The following is a 26,424-nucleotide window of genomic DNA, read 5'->3' on the forward strand; positions in this document are numbered from 1 at the left end:
GTTATCCAAAACAGCCTCTGTCGATACTCTGTAAATGCCTGACTGCAATTCTTAGTATTGAGGAATACCCCTATCTCCTTTCCCCTAACTGCACACCACCAGCACAGGGCCATCATCACCTGCTACTTTATGGGAAGGATCTCTGAAATTTGTTTTGCTTTTGAAAACACTATTTTTATTTATTATTTCTGCTACTTATAAACAGTCTTGGGAGTTGTGTGATAGCTACCGAAAGGTATGGTAGATAGATAGAATCACTGTTAATAATTAAAACGTTATTCATGCTGGGAACTGATGCACATTGTAATTAAAAACATTTAGATGCAGAAACTGAACAAAGACTACAGGATAACGGATGCAAAATTTAAACAGGACAATTGATAAGCAACAGTGGGAAATAAATATTAAATTTATTGTAATACTACACTCAGAGAAAACTATAGGATGTTCTTTTGTTGGTATATTACTCCAGTGTTGATTGCCAGCATGGATACTACACTGGAGTAATATACCACAATTCAAAAAATTGCTAGAAATGTAGTAATCGGGTTGGAAGGTATCTGGTAGCAATGTCACAAAACCCAGCAATTCTGGAAGATGACTGATCCTAAGATGAAATTAATTTTAAATACTGATTTTCCTTTCCTTGTTTTTCTATTAAATATCACGAAGCCTTATATTCCTACTAAATATAGTAAGTTGGCTTTATACATTATAACAGCTGCTAGGATATTCTATAACTCACACTGAAAATTACATTCAATTTCTTCATTAGAAGAGTGGCAAATTAAGCTTTGGGAGTTTACATCAATGTTAAAATTAAATTTGTATGTAGAAAAATAAGGCTGATATTAACCTGGAAACCATTTATGAGCTATAATTCTGCACATAGACTTCTGACGCATCTAAAGTTCAAGTTTCTAAAACATTTGACTCTGATTGGTCATAAAGTTAAGGATGGACTGCTTCAGATTAGTTAAATTTTTTAAATTCTTCTCATCTTGACTGATACTTCTTATCATTTTGGTTGTTTTTGTCACTCTTTCATTTGACTCTAAAATTAGTGCCAAACATATATTTCTATTCTAATTAAATGTTACTTGTTAAGAATAATGGTGGGATTATTTTTCTTTTAACATTTTGTAGATTTGTGTATTTTTAATATTTTTGTAAATTATTATAGTATTTCTATTTTTTTTCCTTTTCTCATTCTTTAAGTAACTTTAATTTTTTTTAAAAAATTGTTTATGTATTTGTATAATCATTTATATGACTGTCCAACTCAGCAAAGGCAACTCTGGGTGGTTAACAGAACACTGAAACCAAATATAAACACCAGCAAAAATAAAACCAAAGAAGCATGACATCATTGGGGCCAGCCCAGTCTTCAACCATGACAGATGGGCTCATCTACCACCATGGCCCAATGCCTGGAAGAAAAGAATGTGGAATGAATATTTCATTCTCTTGATAAATCTGCAAATTGACGCAGATGTGATGACATCACTGAACAAACCTCATGCAGTCAACTAAGATTTGTAGTCCTAATTATACCTCTGGGACAGAATTCATATACCATACTCTTCCAAGATCAACTTTCACAATTTACAAGTGAAGAATTTTATTGGAATATCAGTTCTAAATATTTCTTGCAAGAAACAGGACATGAACAGCACTGAAAGATACGAAGCTTGCTTTAGGTAGCTGATTTTCCAACTACTGATTCTCTCTGTAACTTCCTCCTTGGGTGTTGGACTGGTATGACTATCTGTTTTGTAATCTTACTGACAATGAATGGGAATTGCACAAAACATACATGTACTTTTAGAAAGATTTGGAAGGGAGAAATTATACCTTTTCAGATGATAGAATCCATAATCGTGCTCTGTAAGGAACATCATTGTCCTGATACAAGTCAGCAAGCAGGTATAGCTGCTTTCAGCATTAGTGATTGTTTCTATCAGGCTGTCACAGATGGAAGCCATGAGCTCCTTGCCCGGTAATGAATTGGAAAGCTGCTCCAGCTCAGAAAGAGTGCTTTCTGAGGAACTGGGCAAGATCAGTGCAATGTCCTGCAAAAAGAAGCCAATGCATTACTGAAAGGTGGGGGTATATTTTATAGCCACAGCAATGTGAGCAATAGCTGGAACTCAAAGAGCTATTTTAGAGTGTGCCTTGGTCCAGGGGAAATGCCTAAAAGACTTTCTCTTCTTTGAACAATAGACCAACACAACATACAGGTACTCCTCATTTAGCAACTGCCTCATTTAGCAACTGTTCAGTTACAACAGTGATGAAAAGGTACTTTACAACCAATCCACACATTTATGACCTTTGCAGGTCTGTAAAGCAAAGGAAAGCTGAATATCATAAGCACAGTCATGATTTCACTTAGCGACTGCTTTGCTTAAAAACCAAGTTGCCACTCCCAATTGTGGTTGCTAAACGAGGACTACCTGTATTACAAAAGATTTCTGAGACTCCCCACAGTCTTAAGGTTGTTGCCATAGAAAGGAGATTTAGTGCTCACAATAATTAATTCACTAGTAGGTAACTCTTTTAGGTTGGTGGGCACACTGGAGATTTTGAGAGCATGTTGTATACACTCTTACAAAATGGAAACATAGCAGAAGCTGCCAGTCACAAAATGCCAATTTAAAAGATGGCATACCACAAAGGTTCCTCTTTGACATCTACTCTATTGCTTATTTTCTGGGTAGGTAATATAATTCTGCTCTTTTACAATATGAATTATTACAGAAGTCTTAAGAGTAGCCAACTTGTGTAGCTGCTTTAAAAACATAACAGATTATTAGAATCTATATAGATTCTATATTAAAATCTACAGTATTGGGGACTTGAAACCTCTGGTGTTGGAAGCCCAGCATGCATCAACAGAAGTATCTGTAAGCACAATGACCCCGGGGAAAACAGTTGCCTAATTGCTGCATTATTTCAAATGCAAAGCCTTCTAAAGAAGAAAGTCTTTTGAATGTTGACTAGTGAACTTAAGAATTACTACACTATTCAATGTTAGGGGCTTTTTCTAAGGGAATGCACATTTAGAATTACTGTTATTTGCACAGAAACAGAAATCCACTCAACTGAGATTTAATTCAGTAAGCCCAGCAACAACTAAGCCATTTCATCACTAGAATATGCAAAATAATAGAGAACAAGAGAATACAAAATTCTAATTGCTGAAAAACTTCTAAGGAAAATCAAAACACAAATTATTAATATCCATGAATGTAGCATGTTAGGAATGGAGAAATCTTAGACACATAAACAAAATTAACCCAATTATTACGAGAGCCTGTAGTAAATGTCAGCATTTAGTTTTTGGGAGGTTTCCAAGGCGAAAAAAAAATCACAAACACACAACCCCAGAATGTAAATACACATGGGTTGGTTGCACTGCCACAGTACAGCAGACAAGATTCTGAATCTGTTCTGATATGGCACAACTATTTCCAAGAAAAAGAATGTCTTTACAAGTAGTCCTCACCTAACAACAACTGGGACTGGCAACTCCATCGCTAAGCGAGATATCATGTAACTGCGACAGGCTTTCAACCTCACTTCTGCCACAGTCATTAAGTGAATCATCCCCAGTCATTAAGCAAGACATCATGTGACTGATGATTTTACTGCTGGCTTCTCCACTGACTCTGCTTGTTGGAAGCCAGCTGTGAAGCATACAAATGGTGATCATGTGACTGCGGGATGCTGCAATGGTCGTAAACACCTGCCAGTTGCGAAGTGCCTGAATCTCGATCATGTGACTGTGGGGATACTGTAATGGTCATAAATGTAAACAGGGCAGTTGTTAAATGAGGACTACCTGTACTCCATTTCTTCACAGCTTACCAATGCATAACAGGACATTCATGTATCTAAATGTGTGTAAATGTAACTATGGCAACATATAAAGAATAAAGAAAATAAAATTAAGTTCTTCTTTACATTTTCCATTTTAAATACCTGGTCACAAAGGGACTGTAAAATAGAAGCTAAGTACTCTGCACACTGCTGCTGAATTATGTTTTCCCCTGCAGTTTGCATCAAAGACAAAAGCTCTACGAAAACTTCAGTATATTTTTCATCGCCTTTAGCAGTTCCATTAATCAGGTGCAAAATAGCCAATTTACAAGCTTTGTGCGAAGCCAGTGCATCAAATAAAGCAAGTAAGCGGGTGGTCTGACCAGTGTATTGCTTCTCTTTATCTTCTGTGTTGCTGAAATGAGAAATTTCTTTATTAGGATGATATCACACTAGATAGAAATGTAAATCAAAACAAACAATGCAAGTTTGAAAATTTTCATTCACTCATCTATATATACAATGTTCATTCTTGCACAGCTGTCAAACTGCCACCTAGCCGAAAAGTTACAGGGGTTAGGGATTACTAACTACACAGGGAATAATACTATCAGTGGTCTTTAAGTGACTTAAATGAAAAGTAAATATTCAGGAAATAGAATCAAATTTTGGAGGGTTTTTTCCTGTTTCACCCACTTCTTTGTACTAATCTTACTAACTTGTTATTATTCTGGGACCATAAAGAAATGAAATGAAATATTTACTTTTTGGTGTATAGTTCCCTAGCACCTGGCACACTATTCAAAGATCAAACCTAGTCCTTGTCCCCCACCGCACAATACACAGTTGCTACAGGACACATTCAGTAGCTGGATGGACGATCACGTATCTGACGAAACAGAAGGCCTAGGGTCCAGAGCAGATGACTAAGTGTTGAATAAGACAGGAAGTGACAGCACAGCCCATTTTCCAAAATACAGGACCTCTTAAGTCTACATTCAACTGTGAGCAGGCAAAATTGTGACCAATGAGATCAACTTTTCTACTTCTTAATCTTTTGACAAAATATTGATGTGTACCTTTGCAGATCTTCTACAAGTAGATCTAAGACAGTTCGCATAATAAGGAGAGCCGTTGGTGAGGCCAAGTCACACAACTGTACACAAATGCGCCTTAGCATATGCTGAATAGGCTGGCAAGTGGAGCCAGAAAACGATCGTACTATTTCTTGCAGTAATTTTGCTTGGACATGAAGATGCATGCTCCAAAGTTTTCTAGTATTGAGAGCTACTGATATGTCATGTGGTTCAATAACCTATAGAAAACAAAATAATCCTTTGAAATGCACAATAAACATTTGCAGCATGCTCTGCTACTCTCACTCTGGAATCTTCTAGACAATGTACATATAATGAAGGTCTATTTTCCCCAGCAAAGAAAAGACAGGAAAGCTACCCAGCATTCAATAGGCAGATGATTTTCATTCAGATTGCTATTGAAAAGAGTCCCCAGACACCAGGACCAATATTTTGACATAAATACCAAACTAGGCTCAATAACCAAGAACTGAGCTTGACTTAAAGGAGGTTTAACTTTTCATCCTCATCCTGTAATAACTCCTCATTTTTACAACTATACTGTTTAAAACTAAAATCAAGGGGAAAAAACATTAAATAAAATGGAAAGATCATTTGAAATTCTGGCCAAAAGAAAGTTTAGAAAAATTGGCTTCCCTGCTTTAGATTAGCAAACACTTTGTAAATAATGGTTTGACTCTCCAGTTCAGGAAAAGTACATTTCTGGCCACCAGAAGAACCTAGACCAGTTGAATCCCTAAATTCTATGGACATAAAAAGCCAGAGGTTAAGCTGAATTTGAATCAATTTACTTTTACTCTTAGCCAGCTTCAGCATCTATTTTACATTTCAATGATCTTTGATTGAAAGCCATCCACCAGGAGCTCCCAGCAAAATTGCCAAGGGGAGTATGTCAATTCAGCTGAATTCATATTCAAAATTCTTTCCACAAAACAGCCCTGTAGGTACACATATTCAGTGAAAAGTTTACATAACCAGGCACTCCATACTGATGCCTGTAGTACTTGGTCCTATATTCTTCTTGGTTCTCCAGACTATATTTTGCTTAGTGGTTATAGCCAGTAATAAAATGAATTTCCATGTATATAAAATGTCAATATATTAATACATGTCAAACTCCCAAGTATGTTTCATAGCTCCTCAACTTTCAGATCAGCTAATTTTTAAAATCAATTGGTAATTTTTATTTACCTGAGTGGTCTGCATAGGCAGTGGAAGAGGCAGTAGTTCTGAAAGCAATATAAGGCCAGAGAAAAATCCTTCTGGGATTCTTAGAACAGAAGAAAGAACCTCCTTTAGCATAAGTGACCAAGTATTATTGGCTAAAGTTTCTTCTGAGATGGTTAACTTCTCGTTAACACCCTGGGTGAAAGTCAACAAGATATCAACAATATCATTCTGGATTTTCTGTTCATCACTGTCTAAACGTCCGGAGAGTGTTATAGAACACAAAAGCATATGTAAAGAAATAAGTGCTGAAGGAACACGCATATCTTTAAATTCAAAGGATCCTCCACGTAGCAACTCAGTTAACATGGTCTTCAAAAGTGTGAGAGTGCATCGGGCCATGGAGATCGTAGTGACTCTATGAAGAGTTGTTCCCATGTTGACATGGAGCCTCCAGGGCTGAATAAGAATGCTGTTTAATTTTTGCAGAACTCGAATAAAAGTGTCCATTCCTTCAGAAGAGAAGAGCTGAATAACTGCAAGGTTCCACTTAAGGTCCTTCTGCTGCCCTTTATGAATGATAGGAAAAATAAAAAGAAGAAAAGTCTTTATATTTTATTTTCTACTTTATTATTAAGTAATATAGATGCAGTGACTTCTGCTGGTGACCAAACATAAATACTTTCACATATTTTTTTTCACTCAGCAGAATGAACTGACAATTACTCCAGGATTTACATGATCAGTATCCCAAGAACAATATATTTTAGAATCTTTGTGATAGTGTGATTGATTACAATCCATTCTAATGAATGAGAACTAAGCAGTTAAATCTAAACTGCCCAGAGTTCCCCTTTTTGGGGGGAGATGGGCGGTAATAGAAATTTGATAGATAGATAGATAGATAGATAGATAGATAGATAGATAGATAGATAGATAGATAGATAGATAGATAAAAAATTGTACCTTCAACAGGAGGTGGAGGACATGCAATATGACACAAGACACGAAGTGCAGTAGGAAGACCAACTCCTTCCTGAGTCATCAAGCTATCAATGTTCTTTAAAGTAAAGAAATAGACTAATGGTTAAAAAAATATTCAAAAGGGATATACCTGATTTAATAGACAAATACTGCTTCTGTGGAAACAATGGACAGATCAATTTAATTTTTGCATGTAACCAAGATTGTTACATGAAAGCTACAATTCCCCATATGTTGACTAGTACTGTAGATTTTAGAACTTGAAGTTCACATATATAGAAGGCACTAGGATAAGGAAAGCCTGACTTAGGTAATTCAGCAGTCTAGCAATGGATCTGGTTCAACATTTGGTCCTTCCTTACTATGCAATACACCCAGGTTTGTTTTAAAAAGAAAACAATTGTATATGTTCTGTAAGGTCGCTATTCAAATATTTAAAATATTTGGATACCAAACTGTTAGCGTGGATGTATTGTTTCATGAATATTTAAGTAAAACAGTAAACAGGAAAAGGAGGATAGGGTGGGAGGACCAATCTAGAGATTTAAGTAACCCAAAGTGAACAGCAATCATAGGACTGCCAATCCAAATTTTTCCCTTCTCAAAATATTTTAATTGATCAGCACACCTGTTTTGAACATAATTTGAAATAAAATTAACTTCAAAGCACATTTGTTCAAAAAGATGGGTATTTTGCTGTTCTAATAGGTCCTAAGTAAAGGAAACCATCGAAAAACTACAAAATTTGTTTATAATATAGCATTCCAAAATACAATGAGCTTTATGATTTAAACCTGATTGAACAGTGCTATGTATGTGTACTGCAAAAAGGAACAAGGGCTGAAAAAAACACTCCCCCCCAAATATATAAATGCAAGTGTTTACTTATTTATTTTACTGACCTGTTTAATATATTCAATGAGATTTGGGATACAATTAATTTCAAACCGGAGTGTTTTCAGTGGCTCCAGCCATTTGCCAAGTTCTAAAAACAAGCAAGATGACTTGATGAATGTTATATGATACATTCAAAAAATTGTGAAAAGCATTAAAGTGATAGGCCTTTTGGAACTAAAACTAATTGAATCTTAGAAATGGGGGCACATTGTGTCTCACACATACACACACTAAGAACACAGTACTCATTCTTAACCAAAAGACTAAGAAACTTTTATACAATTTTACTAATTCAGTTTAGTTTGAATATTTCCTGCTATTCTTTCTTACAATTCTGTATTTAAGATTATTATTATTATTATTAATTAAATGTATATGCTGCCCAACTCCCAGCAACTCTGGGTGGTTTACAATTGTTAAAAACATTTAAAAACAAAGAACAATACAAAAAACACAAAAACATCACCAGACAAAAAAACAACAATGGCAAAGAAAACAAACCCAACAAACCCCGGAGGGGAACATGCAGGAAGAAAGGGGTGTCAGTCATCCTTGCCAAAGGCCTGGGTGAGGTCTTTAAGCCTTCTTAAAGATTACCTGTTCTTCATATACAAAGGAAAGCATCAAGAACACTGTTAAAGAAGTTCTATTAAACTAATTAAACTATTAAAGAATGACTTTGGCTCGTTTATTCTAAGTAAAGACTCTGAAAAACTGGTTAATCTGCTAGTCAGGAGAAAGCCATCTACTCCAAGATTGGTGAGGCAGCATTTCTTGTGGTGTTTGCTTCTTGATCTGTCTACACCAAAAGGCTGAAAAATACACACCTTTCTTGCTTTCTCCCAAGGACCAACTTCTTATCCATGCACGGAGGCCTCGAGCTCTGCTTGCATGTGAACCAAATACCATTTCTAAGAATGCTACCTTGGAAGCTGTGGACTTCACTACCTAGCAGCCCAACTTTGGCTTCCAAGATTGGCTGGCTATGTTGCCCAATATCATAGATGCCAACGTGGAATACAAGCACTGCCTCTTTCTGAACACTATTTATAGCTTATCTAGACTGCAGATAACACCTCTCACCTTCACACCGGGCAGATCTATTTTCTCATCACAAACCCTAAAGATTGAATGACCCACAATGAAAGCCCTCTGTTCCCTGGAGGAATACTTTCAGCACTAGAGCATATGGGTTCATCACCTAAGGACTAAGTCCCAAATATGGGAATTTCTATCACTGAAATCATGTCCTCCTTCCCCAAGACTCCCGTTCTCCCTAACAGCAAGGCACTGTCATTCTGGGGAGCACATCCCAGAAGGACTCATCTGTGTACTTCTATGGCTGTCTAAACATCTCCAGCTCAGCCACTTTGCATTCAAAAGACTGGACCCGTTCCCCGACAGACAGGATTGTGGGCACACACTCACAATTTATTCCCAACAGATGTCTCCTTTAGTGTTTTATTCAATATCTGTTTTTTTTAACTTGATACATAAGGCTTTAGAGCAAAATAATGAAACAGAAATAATATTGTTTTTAATATCTAGCTGGACTTCACAGCAGAAGGAAAAACTATTCCTTACAACTGTTTGAGCCTTCTTATTCACACTGTATTCAAAAGTGTCTTGCCATCAGTGAAGACAAAGAATGCACACAAACCATTTCAACCACCAACCTAGATGTTTAATGAAAGGCCCTAAGCAACTATGGAAATTGGACAGCATTGAAAAACAAGCTAAAAATCATTTATATAAATAAAATTAGGAACAAAACTTTAAATAGTATTCTTGAGATTCCTGGAAGTACACTTCACGCATGAAAGAAATCAGATGCGTCTATCAGGACTGTCTTTTCCACTCAGCAGCAGGCCTCCAACCACACTGCATACTGCTTTTTATAGCTCCTTTGACATTAAAATTAATTTACAATCTTGGGAGGCAGCAGGTGATGCTATTCAAGGAACAGAAATCCCAACACTGTTTGGGAATGTAGAATGTAGGATCAGCCCACTGCACTTTAAAGCTGTGCAGGAACAAGTGATGTACTAATGGAAACAAGAGTTGATTTAAAGAATCAAAGTGGTTCATCATTATAGAATATGAATCCAAGTATTTCTTTCCAACATTTTATGATATCCATCAGTGAGTAGCATATCACACAAACCAGAGAATTTTTTGTTTCAAAACCAGTTTTATAAGAAAGCTAAAGACCTTTAAATGATTCAAACTAGTAATCTTAATATATACAGTAGCAATAATGAAACAAAAATATTTTTCCTACATCATTTAATATATTGTCCTGCACATGTGGGAAAAATGCTAGTCATGGTCAAATCACAAAGGTCAAAACCTTTGCCATGGTCCGATCACGCCCTGGTGGCCTTGAGGTTCTCCCATAGCACACCCCTCCACAGGGAGGCAGGATCCATTCGACTGGTCCGCCTTCAGCGACTGATGGACCCGAAGGGGTTTCAGAAGGAGCTGGGGGTTATACCCAAGGACCTGCTGCACAGTCCAGCAGAGGCCCTGGCCACTACCTGGAATAAGGGGGCGGCCGGGGCCTTGGACAGGATAGTACCTATGCGGCCTCTCTTGTCCCATTGAACCCGGCACCACCCATGGTTTATGGAGGAATTAAGGGTTCTGAAGAGGATGAAAAGACGTCTAGAGCACCGCTGGAGGAAAACAAAGTCCAAACCCGACCGAACACAAGCTAGAGCCGCTATTAAGGCCTACCTTGTGGCGGTAAGAGTGGCAAAATGTCAATATTTCTCCGCTCTTATTGCATCTGCAGAATGCCGCCCAGCGACCCTGTTTAGGGTCACTCGATCCCTCCTAGGAAAGGGGGGCTCGGTGACCAATCTTCAGGGTCGTGCTGAGGAGTTTTCTGAGCATCTGCAGGATAATATCGCTAAGATCCAGTCTGAGTTGGACTCCAAGCATGAACAGGGTCTGTGGAGATGCCAAGGAGACAGGCTTACTCTGTTATCTGGGAGCAGTTTGATCCTGTTGGGCCCGGGGAAGTGGATAAGATCCTCCGAACTGTAAATGCCATCACTTGTCAACTAGACCCTTGCCCCTCCTGGCTAGTGAAAGCAGCTCGGGAGGTGACAGGTGGTTGGGTCCAAGCAATGGTAAATGCATCCTTGAGAGAGGGGGTGTTTCCGGCGGCCTTTAAGGAGGCGCTGGTGCTCCCCCTCCTCAAGAAACCATTGCTGGACCCCACTGTTCTGGAAAATTTTCATCCAGTCTCCCACCTCCCTTTTTGGGGAAGATGGTTGAGAAAGTGGTGGCGCTGCAGCTCCAAAGGCTACTGGATGAAATGGATTATCTAGACCCCTTCCAGTCAGATTTCAGGCCTGGATATGGAATGGAAATGGCATTGGCCACTCTTATGGATGATCTCTGGCAGGGGCGGGATGGAGGCAGTGCATCCATCCTGACTCTTCTTGACCTCTCAGCGGCTTTCGATACCATCGACCATGGTATCCTTTTGGGTTGGCTCAGGGAGTTGGGGGTGGGCGGCGTAGTTTGGTGCTGGTTCACCTCCTTCCTCCAGGGCGGGTCCCAATCAGCGTTGATAGGGAGCAAGAGATCCGACCCACGGCCCCTCCTTTGTGGTGTGCCGCCAGGCTTAGTACTCTCTCCACTCCTTTTTAACATCTACATGAAGCCACTGGGCAAGATCATCCACCATCACAGGATAAGGTACCATCAATACACCAATGATACTCAACTATACATCTCCATCCCAGGTGAAGTAAGTGATGCTGTGACCACCTTTTCGTGGTGCCTGGGGGCTGTTGGGGTCTGGAACAACAGGCTTCAGCTAAACCCTAGTAAGATGGAGTGGCTGAGTGGGGGGCCCCTCGGTATCCAGGAATCTTTAGTGCTGGATGGGATCGCACTGCCCCAGACAGACCCGGTGCACAATCTGGGGGTCCTCCTGGACTCACGACTCCTGCTCGAACAGCAGGTGGCAGTCATGGCCAGGAGAGCCTTTGTGCAACTTCGTGTTGTGTGCCAGTTACACCCTTTCCTGGACCGGGAGGCCCTTCGCACGGTCACTCACACCCTGGTCATCTCCCATATGGACTACTGCAATGCGTTCTACATAGGGCTACCCTTGAAGAGTATCCGGAAGCTACAGCTGGTCCAAAATGCAGCTGTGCAGGCAATTCTTGATGTCCCTAGATCGGCACATGTTACACCATTGCTTCGCGAGCTGCATTGGGTATCAGTCTGCTTCCAGGTGCAATTCAAGATGTTGGTTATTACCTTTAAAGCCCTTCATGGCATGGGTCCAGGATACGTGAGGGACTGTCTCGTCCCCATTACATCTGCCCACCCTACCCTATCATGCAAAGAGGGCATGTTACAGACCCCGTCTGTAAGAGAATTTCATCTGGCAGGGTCCAGGAAGCAGGCCTTCTCTGCAGTGGCTCCCACCCTCTGGAACATCCTTCCCCCAGAGATAAGGCAAATTCCATCCCTGGTGGTTTTCTAAAAGCAACTAAAAACCTGGTTCTGCCATCTTGCCTGGGGGGAGGGAGGTAATCACTCTTGGGGATGGCTGGTCCCCTAAAATGGCCCTTTAGATATACACAAGTGGTTTTATATCAACTATCATTTGGATTTTATATTATACTTATGTTTTATATTATATTGTTATATTGTATTAGGTATTTATGTTTATGATATTTAATGTTTTTATTGTTTTTGTAAACCGCCCAGAGGGGGGAGATGGTCAGTGGCAACATTTGATAAATAAATATATAACTAAAATATTGTCCTGCAAATGTGCGAAAAATGCTAGGAAGGAAAAAAATATATTGTCCAATAATAACGAAGAGTGTACCTTGCAATTTGGTGTTATTTTCATCAGCTTTGCAAAGCTTCAGCAGGGGTGCCGAGTACAGCTCAAGCATCTGGACATCACTGGAAGACTGTACCACCAGTAGAACAAGGATGCAGGCATAATTGTAGGCAACTGACTTCTTTGATTTGGAGTCACTGAAACATACGTTTAAAAAAACCTGCAACCAGTTTCATATATCCATCCATTCTTACTAATCTACTTCAGGAACATTTCATGATTTAATTTAATTTTCATACCAAGCATAAAATCCAGAATTTAAGTTTCCATCACTGGCTTCCCACCCTCCAGAGGAAACACAGAACTTACACAAGGAAAGCCAACTCTGCAAGAGGATTCCCACCTGTCCAACACTGGATTCTACCTTATATTAAACACAGGAGAGCAAAATCGTACCAATTGAAAGAGATATTATCAAGCCATCCTATTCTTTCATAATCCTTCCACTCTTAAAATATATCACAGTCCTCAGAATTTAAAGAGAAAGTTGGTTAGAAGCAAGCAATGACCTTTAGAATTAAGGAAGAACAGCACTGTTCTGAACTCAGTTGACAGCGTCTATCAATCCTGTTACAGGAGCCTACAGAGAGCTCTCTTAAAGTATAAGACTTAATGGCAGGGCCAGTCACTCTCTCAGCCCAACCCACCTCACGAGGTCGCAGTTGTGGGACAAACAGGAAGCAGCAGCAATATGTACACTACCTTGAGTCGCACAAAATAAAGGCAGGATATAAATATACTAATAATAATTACCCTAATGCTTCTTTGGAATAGAACTCCATTAAAGTAATAAGGCTCTGGAGATTCTTCTCAAGGCTGAAGACATGGGCCACAGCAGCTCTTCCTACAAGGTTAAAAGTGATCAAGTAAAGATTATGAAGGGTTCCCAGGAGATCTGAATGGTCGGTTTCATCAGTGGCTGTGCAACGCTGGAAGTGGCAGAATAGTTCTGAAATGCACTGCAGTGTCTGGGTCGAATGAAGAAGCCATAAAGGAAACGCTTCATCGCCTGCCCCATCTGTTTGTAGACCTTCTTCTTGATCGGGATCAGAAAACTGGCAAAAAGCTCGAACCAGCAAATTTGTGGCTTCATATTCAGAGAGGAAAAAAAGGAGACCTTTCTGTGACTGTGCTAAAAACCTCAGAATATCTCTGGCAGATTGAAGTACCCCAGGATGCACATTTGTTATTGGATTTGACAACAGCAAAGTGACAGACTCCAAAAAATTGTGGTTATGAAGATACCTGGAGAAATGAAAAGGATAAATAATTCTATTTGGAAATATTGTCTATCCACTGAATTTTTCCCAATGGCTAGCTTACCAGCAACATCACAGGAAGGTTACAATTCTACATCTGTATTACAAGGCACCATTGTGGTTTGGAATAGAAGACAAATCCCGCAGATACATTAATTAATATCACAACTATTAAAAGCAAAACTGATATCCATCTAAGCCTGGGATTTACATTTCAGTAGTTTTTTTTACCAGTTTGTATATTGCCCCATAAAAAAAACAAGGTAAAAGTTATTTAAACTTTTATTGATTGCTATATCTTCCCCCAATTCAAGTAATCAAAACTATTTGTTAAAAGTTAATTATTAAGGATTTTGCAAATCACATGACCTCAAATGTCCTTGAAAACTTAAAGAAATTAATGAAGCAGGTAGCTAATTTATTACTATTTTATCAACATAAGGAGAAAATACTGCCATTGTAACAAGGAGATTACTACAATTTTCAAGGACTACAAGTTGGAAAGACTGAAGGATTTTCAGGGAGTAGATTATGCACAATTCAGAGGGCAGAATCTTCTCATAAATAGCCTACTCTTCTGAAGAATTCAGAATAGCACACCAGTTAACCAGTATTATCATTACAAACATCCTACAAAGTGTGCTGGTTTGAGAACTTGTGACTTACCCATAGCTACTTATTAGTCAGAATTGAAGACTAGTAAATTGAAGTAAAATTTGAGTAACTCAGATCTTATCTAGTTTATATTATTAATTTAAATGGGAACAGTGAGCTGACTTGATAAGGAGAGGAGTTATGACACATGACAGAGAAATGGAAAATGAGAGTAATAAAGCAATTAAAATATTTCCTCCATTAAACAAACAATCCTTATTAAGCAATGGACATGCATTATAAGCACGTGTTAAAAATTGGGAAAAGAAGTCTGGTAATCTTCTGGAACATATAAAGCAGACTTCCCCAAACTGGGTCAGGCTTCAACACCAATTAGCCAAAGTTTGGCTTTTGAATATGCTGTGCAGGAACGATGGAAGTGTGATGGACATATCTAGATGGTCCCAAGTAGAAAAGGCCAGAATAAGCATAACTGAAGCCACCTACCAAAATCAAAAAACATACATACATACCTGAACAGGACTGGAAAAGGATCATCCCTTTCTGGGGGGCCTGTAATGCGTGCTGTTGTTGGAAAAGATTTCACAGGTGGCTGGACCATGGTGTGTGGGGCTGTCTCCATCAAATGCAAAATTTCATCTAAAAGGTTAATGAGTTTTTCAATTTCTCCTTCATTCATAGTGGAGGACTCCAAAAGATTGTCCATATCCATTGGAGCATCCACATCATTTTCATATTCCTGGTTGCCTCTTTCAGGTCCAGCATCTGGATCCTGCTCAGACTCAGAATGATTCGGAAGGGGTGGAGAATTTTCTGCTAGCTGGTCAGCAATTTTTTTTATCTCAGACAGAATCTCATAGAAGTGACATTTCTGTAAAATGGCAGAACTTGCAGTGACTACCCTTACAGTCTGATCCAGGAGAATAAGCTCCAATAGTCTCTGATAGCCACTTTTTTCACTGGCCTCCAAACCACTCCTCAAAAAAATCTCCATTCCTTCAGTCATGCTAACAACACTATCCAAAGCTTTGAAAGCATTGAGTTTAAGGGAGGAGGACACGTGATCTGCAAAGAGCAACTCAAATAAAGAATCAATTACTCCCGCTTGCAAGAGTGCTTCTATTCCTCGAGTTCCACATTCTGCCAGCGAGGAAACAAGTTTTGTCCCAGCTTTCAGCTGACGGACATTCAAAGCAATTGGTTGTCTCAAGGCTACTTGCAGATTTAAAGACTGCATTGTCCAGTCAACCAATTGGCTTATGTAGTCCTGGCTTGTATCCTTTAACTGCAAATAATTCAGCCCTCTGACTATTAAACTGGGTATTTCTTCCAAAGCCGTGACCCACTTTGCACCTCTCTCCTCCTGATATAATTCAAGGAGTTCAGTCAATTTAACAGAACTCTCAACTGCCCCGCAGTTTTCCTTGTCTAGATCTTGATCTCTCATCTTAGCAACTTCCATCTCAAAAGTGGTCTTGTAGGGGCAACTGAAATACAGAAGAGGCCCAAGCTCCCTATCAAAAGGATCGTAGGTTACAGGTGGCACTCTGGCTAAATCTTCAGCAGTATATTCAATGTCAAAGCTTGGGTACTTAAATGTCTCTCGTTCCAAATCAGCAATTCCATCTTCGTCACTTGAAATTTGCTCATAACCATCATCTCCTGAAATGAATGTTTAAAATAACCTTGTTAAAAACATACACAATCTATAGAACTCATTGTTTTAACTGTTGATTAGATAAAATATAATGTATTGTCTCCCAATCTTCCTGTGTCCTCATACACATAGATAGCCCAAGAAATAAATAATCTATCTGTTATCAACCAAAGCACACATTAAGAACAGAAGGCTATAAAATGCTATATAATGATATTCTCCCCACATCTAAGATTCTTGTGTTTTTCATTCCCAAAATTTCTATAGGTTTCAATCATATTGACATCTAAAAAGGTGCAAGGACCACAGAAAAACTATTACCAAGAAAACAAGGCCAAGATCAGGCTTCAAGCATTCGAAGAGAAAACAAAGAGAAGTATTTTGGCTAGCAACGATTTCTCATACTTATAATAGCTGACGCAACTATGTCAAAATAGAACAAAGATGTTCAAATACATATTAATATTCAGAGACAAATTCCAAGTGTCTTTGCAAAAATTATTTGAATTTACTGGCCTACAATCCCAACAGCTCTCACAAAGATTGCAAACAATATTTATTGCAGTCATACTGAAAAGGTTACCAAGGCAAACTGAACAGCCCCGTTGCTTCCTGGCCCTTGTTCAGACGGGATGCTTGTATATAGAGCTACTTGACTCCTGTTGTATTTTTAACAGGACAGGGAAAGAAAATTTAACACATACTGTAAGGAAATATTTATTAAAAAAGAATGCAGGAATACTGCTATTATGAGAACAGTGTATCTCATTACTAAATGTCAGAAACAGTGCTAACTAGCCCTCATAGAGTGACATTAACTAAAGCACTCACTACTGGGTGAAGTGCAGGAAGGATATCAGTACAGCAAATAAATATTGCAATTTAAGCTTTGGAAAATTTAGATGTGCTTTCAAGGGAAGCACTACCTTGGGGTTCATCAATGACTCACATAAATGACTGAACTATTCCACAACGTTATTGGCTGTATCCAATTACTCCCTTTTCACCTACAGATATTTGCAGCCCCTCTTGTAAAAATTAGTTTTTGGAAAAGAATGAAAAAAATGTATTAACAGTTAAATCTTCCTTTTTAATTTTTTTTGCTGCCAAAATTGCTTCCTAAATTCCATATTCTCAGGTTGCATGTAAATCAATGATTCACGGTTAACATCAAGTGAGGATTCAGCTATATGCATTGGCCATCACAGGCTAATCAAAACGGAATGTTCACACACTCCCAGTGTTGCCTCAGGTACAGTGTTCTTCCAATAGAGCCAGGCCAGATATTTATCTGAGAGTCAATTCTTATTGAACAAGGACAGCATAACGTATACATGCATGAATCAACCCCCAGCCTACCTTCACCTTCTTCCTCTTCATCACCTTCTTCCTCTTCTTCCTCATCATCGTCATCCTCATCTTCATCCTCATCCTCATCCTCTTCATCATCCTGAATGCTGTCTGTTTGACCATCATCATCCTCTTCCTCATCCTCTTCCTCCTCAACATCCACACCTTCTTCATCATCCTCCATTTCTTCTGGTTGTTCTTCTTCCACTTCCGCCTCATCAGAATATGGACCTTCTTGATGAATGGAAGTCCGATCAGGAGAAATGGGCTCAAAATAATCCTCTCTGTGATCAACATCATCATCTTTTTCTCCAGCAACTGAAAAAAATATCATTAATAGCAAAAGAACATACTGAACGCTTGAGGTTTCAATACTGAAAAGTCACCTATAATGTAAGTTAATTAAGTGACAAAGATATCTGATTTAAGGTTATATTGAAATACTACTACTGACCAATCAGATACTGCACCACCAGATTTAGTTTTACATAATGTGGATGTGGGGAAGATTTTATTTTTTCATTTTAAAAATCAATGTCAACTCTTTATTAAACACTGAACCATGTAAACTATAAAGTACTCTCCGTGAGAAGGAAAAGTCCTAACCCAATGCAATATACAAAACACTGTGTCAAGAAAACAACACTGACAACACGGTATACCTGGTGCCCTAATTTAGATATCAAAACATATATTAGTGAAATTATTTCACAGATCCAAAGCTTTTCCCCTCAGAGTTTAAATAAATGGGAACAGAATCTCCTTCTGGCTACCTGATACAGGCATTGGCTCATCTTCATCATCATCAGGAGGAGGGGGGCCTGGTGGAGTCCTTGGTCCTCTAGGTTGAGGCCGTGGAGGGCTGCCATTAAACTGCTCCTCTCTCTCTCCATCAGCTGTAAAAGATGTTTGAGTCAAAGAAAAGTTTTGATTTTTTTTAAAATCACACTGCAAAATAAACAAAAGCCCAAACTGTTTTTGCAATTTCCTTCAGTTTTCAAAGCAGTGGAAATGGACTGCATAGAGTGGGATGGGAGAAGTGAAATAAAAATTGATGAGGGAACAAAATCCTGCCTCTGGTTAACCCAACCTTTAAGGGTTTGAAATCAGGAAGAGAATTATTCAGCAAAATTCTGATGCATCTGCTGTATTCATGAACTCACAGAATGAATTCTACTGAACGTAGTACTGAAAAACACAAATGTTTAGCAACATATGCTTGACCGCTACGAAAGATTTGCTTTCCTAACCTGAACCATTTTGAAGAGAATTTGAAACTAGAATAGCATGGCTCACCCAATTTTGGAGTTCTTTTCAAAGCTGGTTGCTGCTGAGGAGGTGGAGGTGGTGGTGGTGGTGGTGGTGGAGAGTCTCTGTCATGGCTTACTACTCTATCAACAGAGCCATATATTGCCAGTGTCAGGCAGTTGTACCAGCCTCTTAAAACTAAGCCATCAGTGTTTACCTGTTTTATTTAAAATAAACCACAGAATTTAAAACATGACTTGTTACATTTGGATTTTTAATTTAGTGACAGTATCAACGTGCAACAAAAAGGCACAGTCCTGTTTAATGTGTATTGCTTGTTAAACCAGTACTTGAGCTTTGAAAATCCTGTATATCCAAAATTCTACAGCAGTTTTGAAAATATATGCTTTTTATTTCAACTGTTTTCAGCTTTCATAACCGTGATGTGTCTAAAAACACGAAGTCCATTTTTGCCAGGAATTTCTCTCTATTAAATTTCTCTCTATTAAATATAATGGTATGGACAAAGAATGAGGTTTGGGAAAAATATCTGCCTCTCTCCTGAATGTTTGTAATATAATGAAGTTCAATAACTTCATATAGTACAGGAAAATCACAAATCGTCATTACACACAGCTTTTCCTGAAGTGTTCAATACGGCAATCACTTGCACCAGAGTACCCCCCAGTTACATCTCTGTTGCCTTCCATAATAGCCCCAGACAGTATCCGGGGGCCAACCCCCCCCCCACACACACACAGCCAAAATTCTATGATATTTTAGAGTTCTCACCACGTAAGATTTCAGACACTGTTTAAACAAACAAACAAAAAATCTACACCAATCCCTAAGCTATTCAATATCCTAGAAAGGCTTCCAATGAAAATTTTAAGTTTCATGTGGTAGAATATAGTTATTCTGAGAATAATACTCCAAAAGCTCAATAGCCAGCACTTTGAATTACACCTGGAAACAAGCTAGCAGTGAGAGAAGATGTTTATAACCATTTCCCCTTAGAACCCTTCAGCATCCTTTGAACAAACTGATGCTTCTGAGAAAACTTTGATAGGACACATTGCAAATAATCCAGTATCTGAAGATTACCTCTGCCCAGAAGGGGTTGTTAAAAAGTACGACACTAATTAACAAGAGGGACAGCATAAGGTACATAATAATTACCTTTGCATTGGGCCTGAAAATAATTGAAGAGTTTTCATCATACTCCAGGCTGTTAAGCAGAAGAAAATAAGTTATTAAGTAATAAACACCCATATTTTTCTCTAGCAGCTTCTGTTACTAGCCAGTCATGCAATAGGACCACCTTCCAACCTATGCTTTTAGGATTAGGTTTGACAATTATATATCTTTGCATTAAATGGCAGAATAGAGGAACTCTGTGCCCGCATTTTATTCACTACTCATCCTAAGGATTGCTTGTAAGTTTAATGTTATGCAATAGCACAGTTGGACAGAATTTGGCAGTATGACACCTGAGAAGAAACCACAGAAACTAATGGTTACAGGAAATGGTAAGTATGCATTACCAGAATCTTCTCGAGAAAGAACCAGCAACTTTATTTTTTATAGTCCATAATATTACAGCTTTGGGGCTAAAGTATATTCAGTGTTTTATGAAGGAATATTCTTAGCGCTTACCTTCCCAGCCTGTCAAATACAGGAGCACTTGGCTTGCTGACATTGTTGAAAAACAGGTCTAACTGAAATGTATGGGGAGATGTCTCACTGGGAATAGAGCCAAAGTGAAAAAAAATCATTTTTTAACCAAAGTCTGATTAATAGCAAGTCAAGCCTTGAAAGAATGATAATCAATCTGCAGGAAGATAAACAGCTCCCAACTGTTAAAAAAAATACTCAGTATTTACATTATTAGGCTACTATTTCATTTTTTCTATAAAATAAGGCCAATACTTTTCACAGATATTATGACATGAACAGAATTTCAATTGTAGGTGCATACTTGTCTATGTATAATACATAAAAAATTACCAATATTTTTATTTTTGAATTCAAGCTTCTAACATTCAATAAAACCCAATAAAATGATGGTATAAAATTTGGTTGTGGCCTTTTTTCTTTCAGTAGGACAATTCCTATGACACTTGGCAATGTGTGTGATGCTGCTCCTTAATCTCAGGTACTTTGCTAGCTTGCTAGCTAGTCTCGAGCACAAATGTGTCCACATAAAATCTAAAGTCTCAAAATATCGTCTTTGTAGTTATACTTCACTACACTGAATGCAACTATAAAGGATCCTCTCTTCCAATTATTGGAAGTTGCTTTTGAAAGGAGGGTAGGCCAAGGATGTAAGAAGCAAACATCTATTCCTTCCTCCTTTTCTAGCTTATTTGACTCATCATTTTTAATATCTGAATCAGGCAAACAAAAAATTACATTAGCCAGAATTGACTCCAAACTATGTCTTGCAAATCCAGCTCAAAAGAACATTATTTACTCACAGCCTACACTATTCTTTTATCAGCATTTCATAAATCCTGCTATCACTTCCTCAGGGTTCAAAGATTCCAAATTTCTGGCTGTAGCTCCTGTCTCAATCAATACACAAATCCTTCTTCAAGTTCTTTCTTACCTTTGGTTTGTTAGAGCAGCAATATATTCCAGTAGATAATGTTTATTTATTTAATTTTTATCCCACCTTTATTATTTTTATAAATAACTCAAGGTGGTGAACATACCTAATACTCCTTCCTCCTCCTCTTTTCCCCACAATAACAACCCTGTGAGGTGAGTTGGGCTGAGAGAGAGTGACTGGCCCAAGGTCACCCAGCCGGCTTTCATACCTAAGGCAGGACTAGAACTCTCAGTCTCCTGGTTTCTAGCCTGTTGCCTTAACCACTAGACCAAACTAGAAACCCAGGAAGTCTCAATTCAAGTCTCTCTATTATGGACTTAGGCATGTACATTGATTCTCTGATTCATTACCCTTTTTTACTGAAGTGAACAGGCTATCTCATAAGAATAATATAACATGAAAAAACACTCTGCAAGTAAAAAAAAAATGTAGAAAACAGTACTGGATAATCTCTTACAGCATTTTTCACTTACCCATAAGCTCTACTTTCAGGTAAGTTAGAGTGAGCTCTTACTCCTGGAGGAATCACACGCACTTCATTGATGTAAACTACACATGGAAAGCGAACCACGTCTACATTGGTGCTTTGCTAGAAAACAAAGTGAACAAAATTCATGAAGGTTGAAAAATATCTTTGTTTTGTTTCATAAGCACTCAAAAATCTGTCAAAATATGGATTTCACACAATCCAGACATTACCTAAAAGGCAACAAGTGGTATAACAGCTATAAACAGTCATTCTTCATGACATGCCCAGATGCGCCATGCCATTTGCAGCAGTCAAGACCATTAAAAAATGACACTGTAGAATTTATTTTACTTTGGCTTTTGTCATTTTAAAAGTGCCCCACTTTTCTATGATAAACATTGTAATCCTATGTACTACATATCTAGACACTTAACAGAACTCAGATACTTGGCTCGCAATTAGTTTTTACTTGTTTTCTTATGCACAAACATGTCCTCAAGCACGGAATGAATTTGTGATACTGTGGAATACTCACAAGTACATTCTTATTAAATGGGAAGATCTAATCATAACACCAATGACCATAAGTTTGCTGTAATGCAACTAATATGCTACACAAGTTGTGGTGAGGAGAAATTTAATATAATTTAAATTCATTATAGCCACAAAACTCCAATGGACTCATTAGGGCCAGAGACTGATGTCATGTTAACAAGCTGGATGAGGTGCAAAGGCAGATGATGTTCAGGGACAGGTCCAGGAGTTGGTTTGAACGAAGAGGCCAAACAGACAAGAAATAAAGATCTGAAAAGCATATCTTCAGAGTGACAAGCAAAGAAAAAGAAGAGGTAGCAGCAAAAGTACATACTGAGGATTTAATACTTAGCCAAAATATGTAAATGTTTTTAAAAATATTCATAAGAATTATTGAAACAATCTAACAGTATTTTACTTAATGTGTTACTCTGTGGTCAGCCTGCAGCAATTTAAAAATCACCTAATTTAAATAATTTAATTGATTAATTAATTAAAATAATTAAATTAAGTTGGAGAAGGCTCCTAAGAATATCATGGACAGCCAAGAAAACAAACCAGTGGGTCACTGAACAAATTAACCTAGAAATCTCACTTGAGGCACAAATGACCACGCTCAAGTTATACTACTTTGGACACATTATGTGAAGATCCAGCTTTCCAGAAAAGACTGTAATTCTGGGAAAGGTGGAAGAAAAGAGAAGAGGACGACCAGCAGCAAGGTAGATGGGCTCAGTTACAGTGGCAATGAGTGCACCATTGGGAGACTTGAAAGAAAAGGTTAGGGGATAGATCGTAATGGAGAAGATCTATCTATGTGGTCGTACGACTTGATGGCACATAATCAATCAAAATTTAAATAAAGAATACAACGTTATTAGACATAATATTCTATCATCTTAAGGAGAATACAAAGCCTTTTGCTATTGCCAGATTCTTAGTTTGCCTGTACTTAATAGGCAGTAAGCCCACATGAACAGTCAGCCTTATTTCTGAGCATACATTCATAGGACTGCTGTTAATACAAACTGAAGCTGACTTGTGAATCATCTCTTTACACGATTTAAATATCTGGTTAGTTTTATTTGATGTTCAACAGAGAATTTCAATTCCAATAATTTCTCAGCAAATTATTTTGACATTAATGAAATAAGTAATTCTTAAAATGAAAATATTACAGGAAGCACAACTTTTCTTTCCATTTTTATAATTTTAAACACTATTTTTAAAATTCTACACACTCTAAGAGCTTTTAATGAAAAGGTGCATAGACATAAACACCCATTTGTTTATTTAAACAAATAAGTGATCTTCCAGAAAAACAGAGCCTATGGAAACTCACTAAACTATCAATTCTTATGCAATTACATTATTGATATTCTACTGGTGTTAGAGTATCAATTGGAAAGATGGGATACAATTTTAACAATAAAACAGTAATCATCAGATAGAATCATTTACTTGGAAGACCTTAGAGGTTATCTAGCCTAACCTAGCTCAGTACAGGACCCCCTAGTGCATGTTTGATAGATGACCATCCCACCTCTATTTGAAGGCCTTTTTATGCCTATCCTGAATCTATTTCTTTGTAGTACTAACCCACTGGTTCTGGTCCTACCAACAGAGAATAGGTCCTCTTCATGTGACTTTCTGGTATCTGAAGACCAGTATCATATCGCCCCTCAGTCATGTTTTCTATAGGCTAAATGGTCCCAGATCATTTAACCATTCCTGATTTGCCTTGCTCTCCAGATCCCTCACTGTCTTTATAGCTTCCTCTTAACTCCTCAAATGACAAAAATAAATTTGGCATTACTTTTTTATTTGTGCTGCCCAGAACTGGAGACAAGAGTGAAGCATTCAAAGAATGCAGCTGAACATTTGACAGAGCACCATACATAGAAAGCAAATTAGTTTTAGTAGGTGAATCCAGATGTTTGACAGAACATCTTGTAATTCTGTTCTAATTGTCCTAGAATTGTAGACACAGCATAAAATACAGAAAGCATACTACATCAGGCTTTTCTTCTTCAAAGATGAGAAATAACGTTCTTAAATTTGACATAATTGCTTTTCCCCATTTCAATATATTTCATATGTTCTTTTTAAAACTGAGATCAAATAAGCTATCTAATGATGTTTTACATGCTTATACTGAAATAACATAGCCCCCCAAAAATCAATCCACATATCCTACATTTGTTGGATACACGTCTTGATGGGTAAAAAGCATATTAAAAACCACATGACCTGGCATCCTCCCGATATGTTTTAACTACAGTACCCAGAATAATCTAACCACATGGCATTAGAGAAAAAGTTCCTTTTATCTATCTCCTAGCATAAGAAAATTGTGCATTAAATGAAGTTCTTACATCAAGAGAACAGAACTCTGAAGCTACATGCATGTATATAATCCACACTATAGTAATTTCACATACCACCACCTGCAATTCTCAGAAATCAAACAGCACACAAATCTGATGATTTTATGCAGAGAAATCTATATTCAAAGATATTTAATTTATTCTTGCTTATTGTCTGTCTTTCAGTGAATCCCATGATTTCTTTCACGTTTATGAAATAAGATACAAGAGACTCAAGAAGGCTGATCTAGAGAGCTACATAGCTTAAAATGCTTGTAAACTCATAATGATTCTACTGCTGTCATTATTTAGATGGACTACTCAGAGGCATTTCTCCCCTTCAAAACTTTACTAGGGGATAGATAGGGACGCAGGTTATATTGTTATGAACTACAACCAGGAAGCATATATTCCGGATGAAACGACAGCGAATAGGTAATCACAGTTAGACCGGGGGGTGGGGGGGACGTATCAAAAACAGCAAAAATTTGAAATATCGCCTCCACATCCATACACGGCCGTACACTTATGCATACCTCAGCCAGATCGCCTTATAAAAAAATGCAATAAGAACTATCGCTACCGTTACATGAAGCTGGTTTCCTTTGTGGGGGATGCAGAAGGAGCTTTCGCCCCGCCCTGCAATTAAGACTCATTAATTCCCGACTGAAAACGAACATCTACTCTCACAACTCTATCCCATCACTTCTGCAAGGCTGGGGAAAAATGGGGCTGGGGGCAGAGACCCACATTGCCTCCGTTACCTCGGTGCTCTGATGTTTGAAAGTATCCAAAAACAGAAGCTCCGTTGTTGTATCCGCCGCCATCTTGCGTCGGCGGAAGCACCGAACCTTTGATTACAAGTACTTCCGGGGTAAAAAAAGGCTGCGCACGTGGGTTGAGTATCTGCATTCGCTTGTCTTCCCCCTGCCTTTTTGTTTGTATAAAAAGCGAGACACACATACGAGAAGGTTAAAAATCAGGAAGAGGGAAATCTTTCTGATTTTTAAGGCACCAGAATCTTCCTTTATTTAGGAATAATCTTAATTACTTGTGTAGGATTGGTTCCGTGTGTGATTCTCGGTTAAGAATTTATAGTAAACCTGCGACGAGTGGGGCTGAATTTGTCGGACACGCACTTGAGATGCACAAGCCCATATAATAAAATGACTTCCGAGAAACCCGGCGCCCGATCAGGTCGCCCTCATTCAGTACACCTAACTGGGATTATGTCCAAATGAGCACTGAGACAGACTCTCCATTCCTAAATAAACGAGCGTCGCACCGAGAAAAGCCTTTCTTTAAATCTACAGAAGGAATCTGGTAGCATCTTTTCCGACTAACACATTTTATGAAAAGGCACAAGGTTTCTGTTTGCATCTGATGAAATGAGCTGTAGCTCACGAAAGTGGGTAACTTTTTAATAAAATTCATTAGTCGGAAAAGGTGCTACCAGACTTCTTTCCTTTTTT

At 38.2% G+C, this 26,424-nt stretch overlaps 1 protein-coding gene across 2 annotated transcripts in view; it reads right to left on the bottom strand.

Moving 5' to 3' along the window:
• Window positions 1-25,793, bottom strand: part of VIRMA (vir like m6A methyltransferase associated) — a 35,572-nt gene extending 9,779 nt beyond the window's left edge. For both annotated transcript variants that reach the window (XM_063299500.1, XM_063299499.1), the window contains exons 1-16: window positions 25,717-25,793; window positions 22,057-22,172; window positions 20,629-20,715; window positions 20,152-20,200; window positions 19,021-19,189; window positions 18,498-18,620; window positions 17,734-18,042; window positions 15,230-16,379; window positions 13,597-14,088; window positions 12,826-12,980; window positions 7,973-8,055; window positions 7,053-7,146; window positions 6,111-6,655; window positions 4,902-5,137; window positions 3,985-4,237; window positions 1,855-2,072 (exon numbers count right to left, since the gene is read on the bottom strand). In XM_063299500.1, the coding sequence (XP_063155570.1) occupies window positions 1,855-2,072; window positions 3,985-4,237; window positions 4,902-5,137; window positions 6,111-6,655; window positions 7,053-7,146; window positions 7,973-8,055; window positions 12,826-12,980; window positions 13,597-14,088; window positions 15,230-16,379; window positions 17,734-18,042; window positions 18,498-18,620; window positions 19,021-19,189; window positions 20,152-20,200; window positions 20,629-20,715; window positions 22,057-22,172; window positions 25,717-25,779 (4,142 nt within the window). In that variant the 5' untranslated portion in view covers window positions 25,780-25,793. The remainder of the gene's footprint in view (window positions 1-1,854; window positions 2,073-3,984; window positions 4,238-4,901; window positions 5,138-6,110; window positions 6,656-7,052; window positions 7,147-7,972; window positions 8,056-12,825; window positions 12,981-13,596; window positions 14,089-15,229; window positions 16,380-17,733; window positions 18,043-18,497; window positions 18,621-19,020; window positions 19,190-20,151; window positions 20,201-20,628; window positions 20,716-22,056; window positions 22,173-25,716) is intronic.
• Between the last annotated feature and the right edge of the window lie 631 nt (window positions 25,794-26,424).

The sequence above is a fragment of the Candoia aspera genome, chromosome 3 (genome assembly GCF_035149785.1).
Source record: "Candoia aspera isolate rCanAsp1 chromosome 3, rCanAsp1.hap2, whole genome shotgun sequence".
Lineage (NCBI taxonomy): Eukaryota > Metazoa > Chordata > Lepidosauria > Squamata > Boidae > Candoia > Candoia aspera.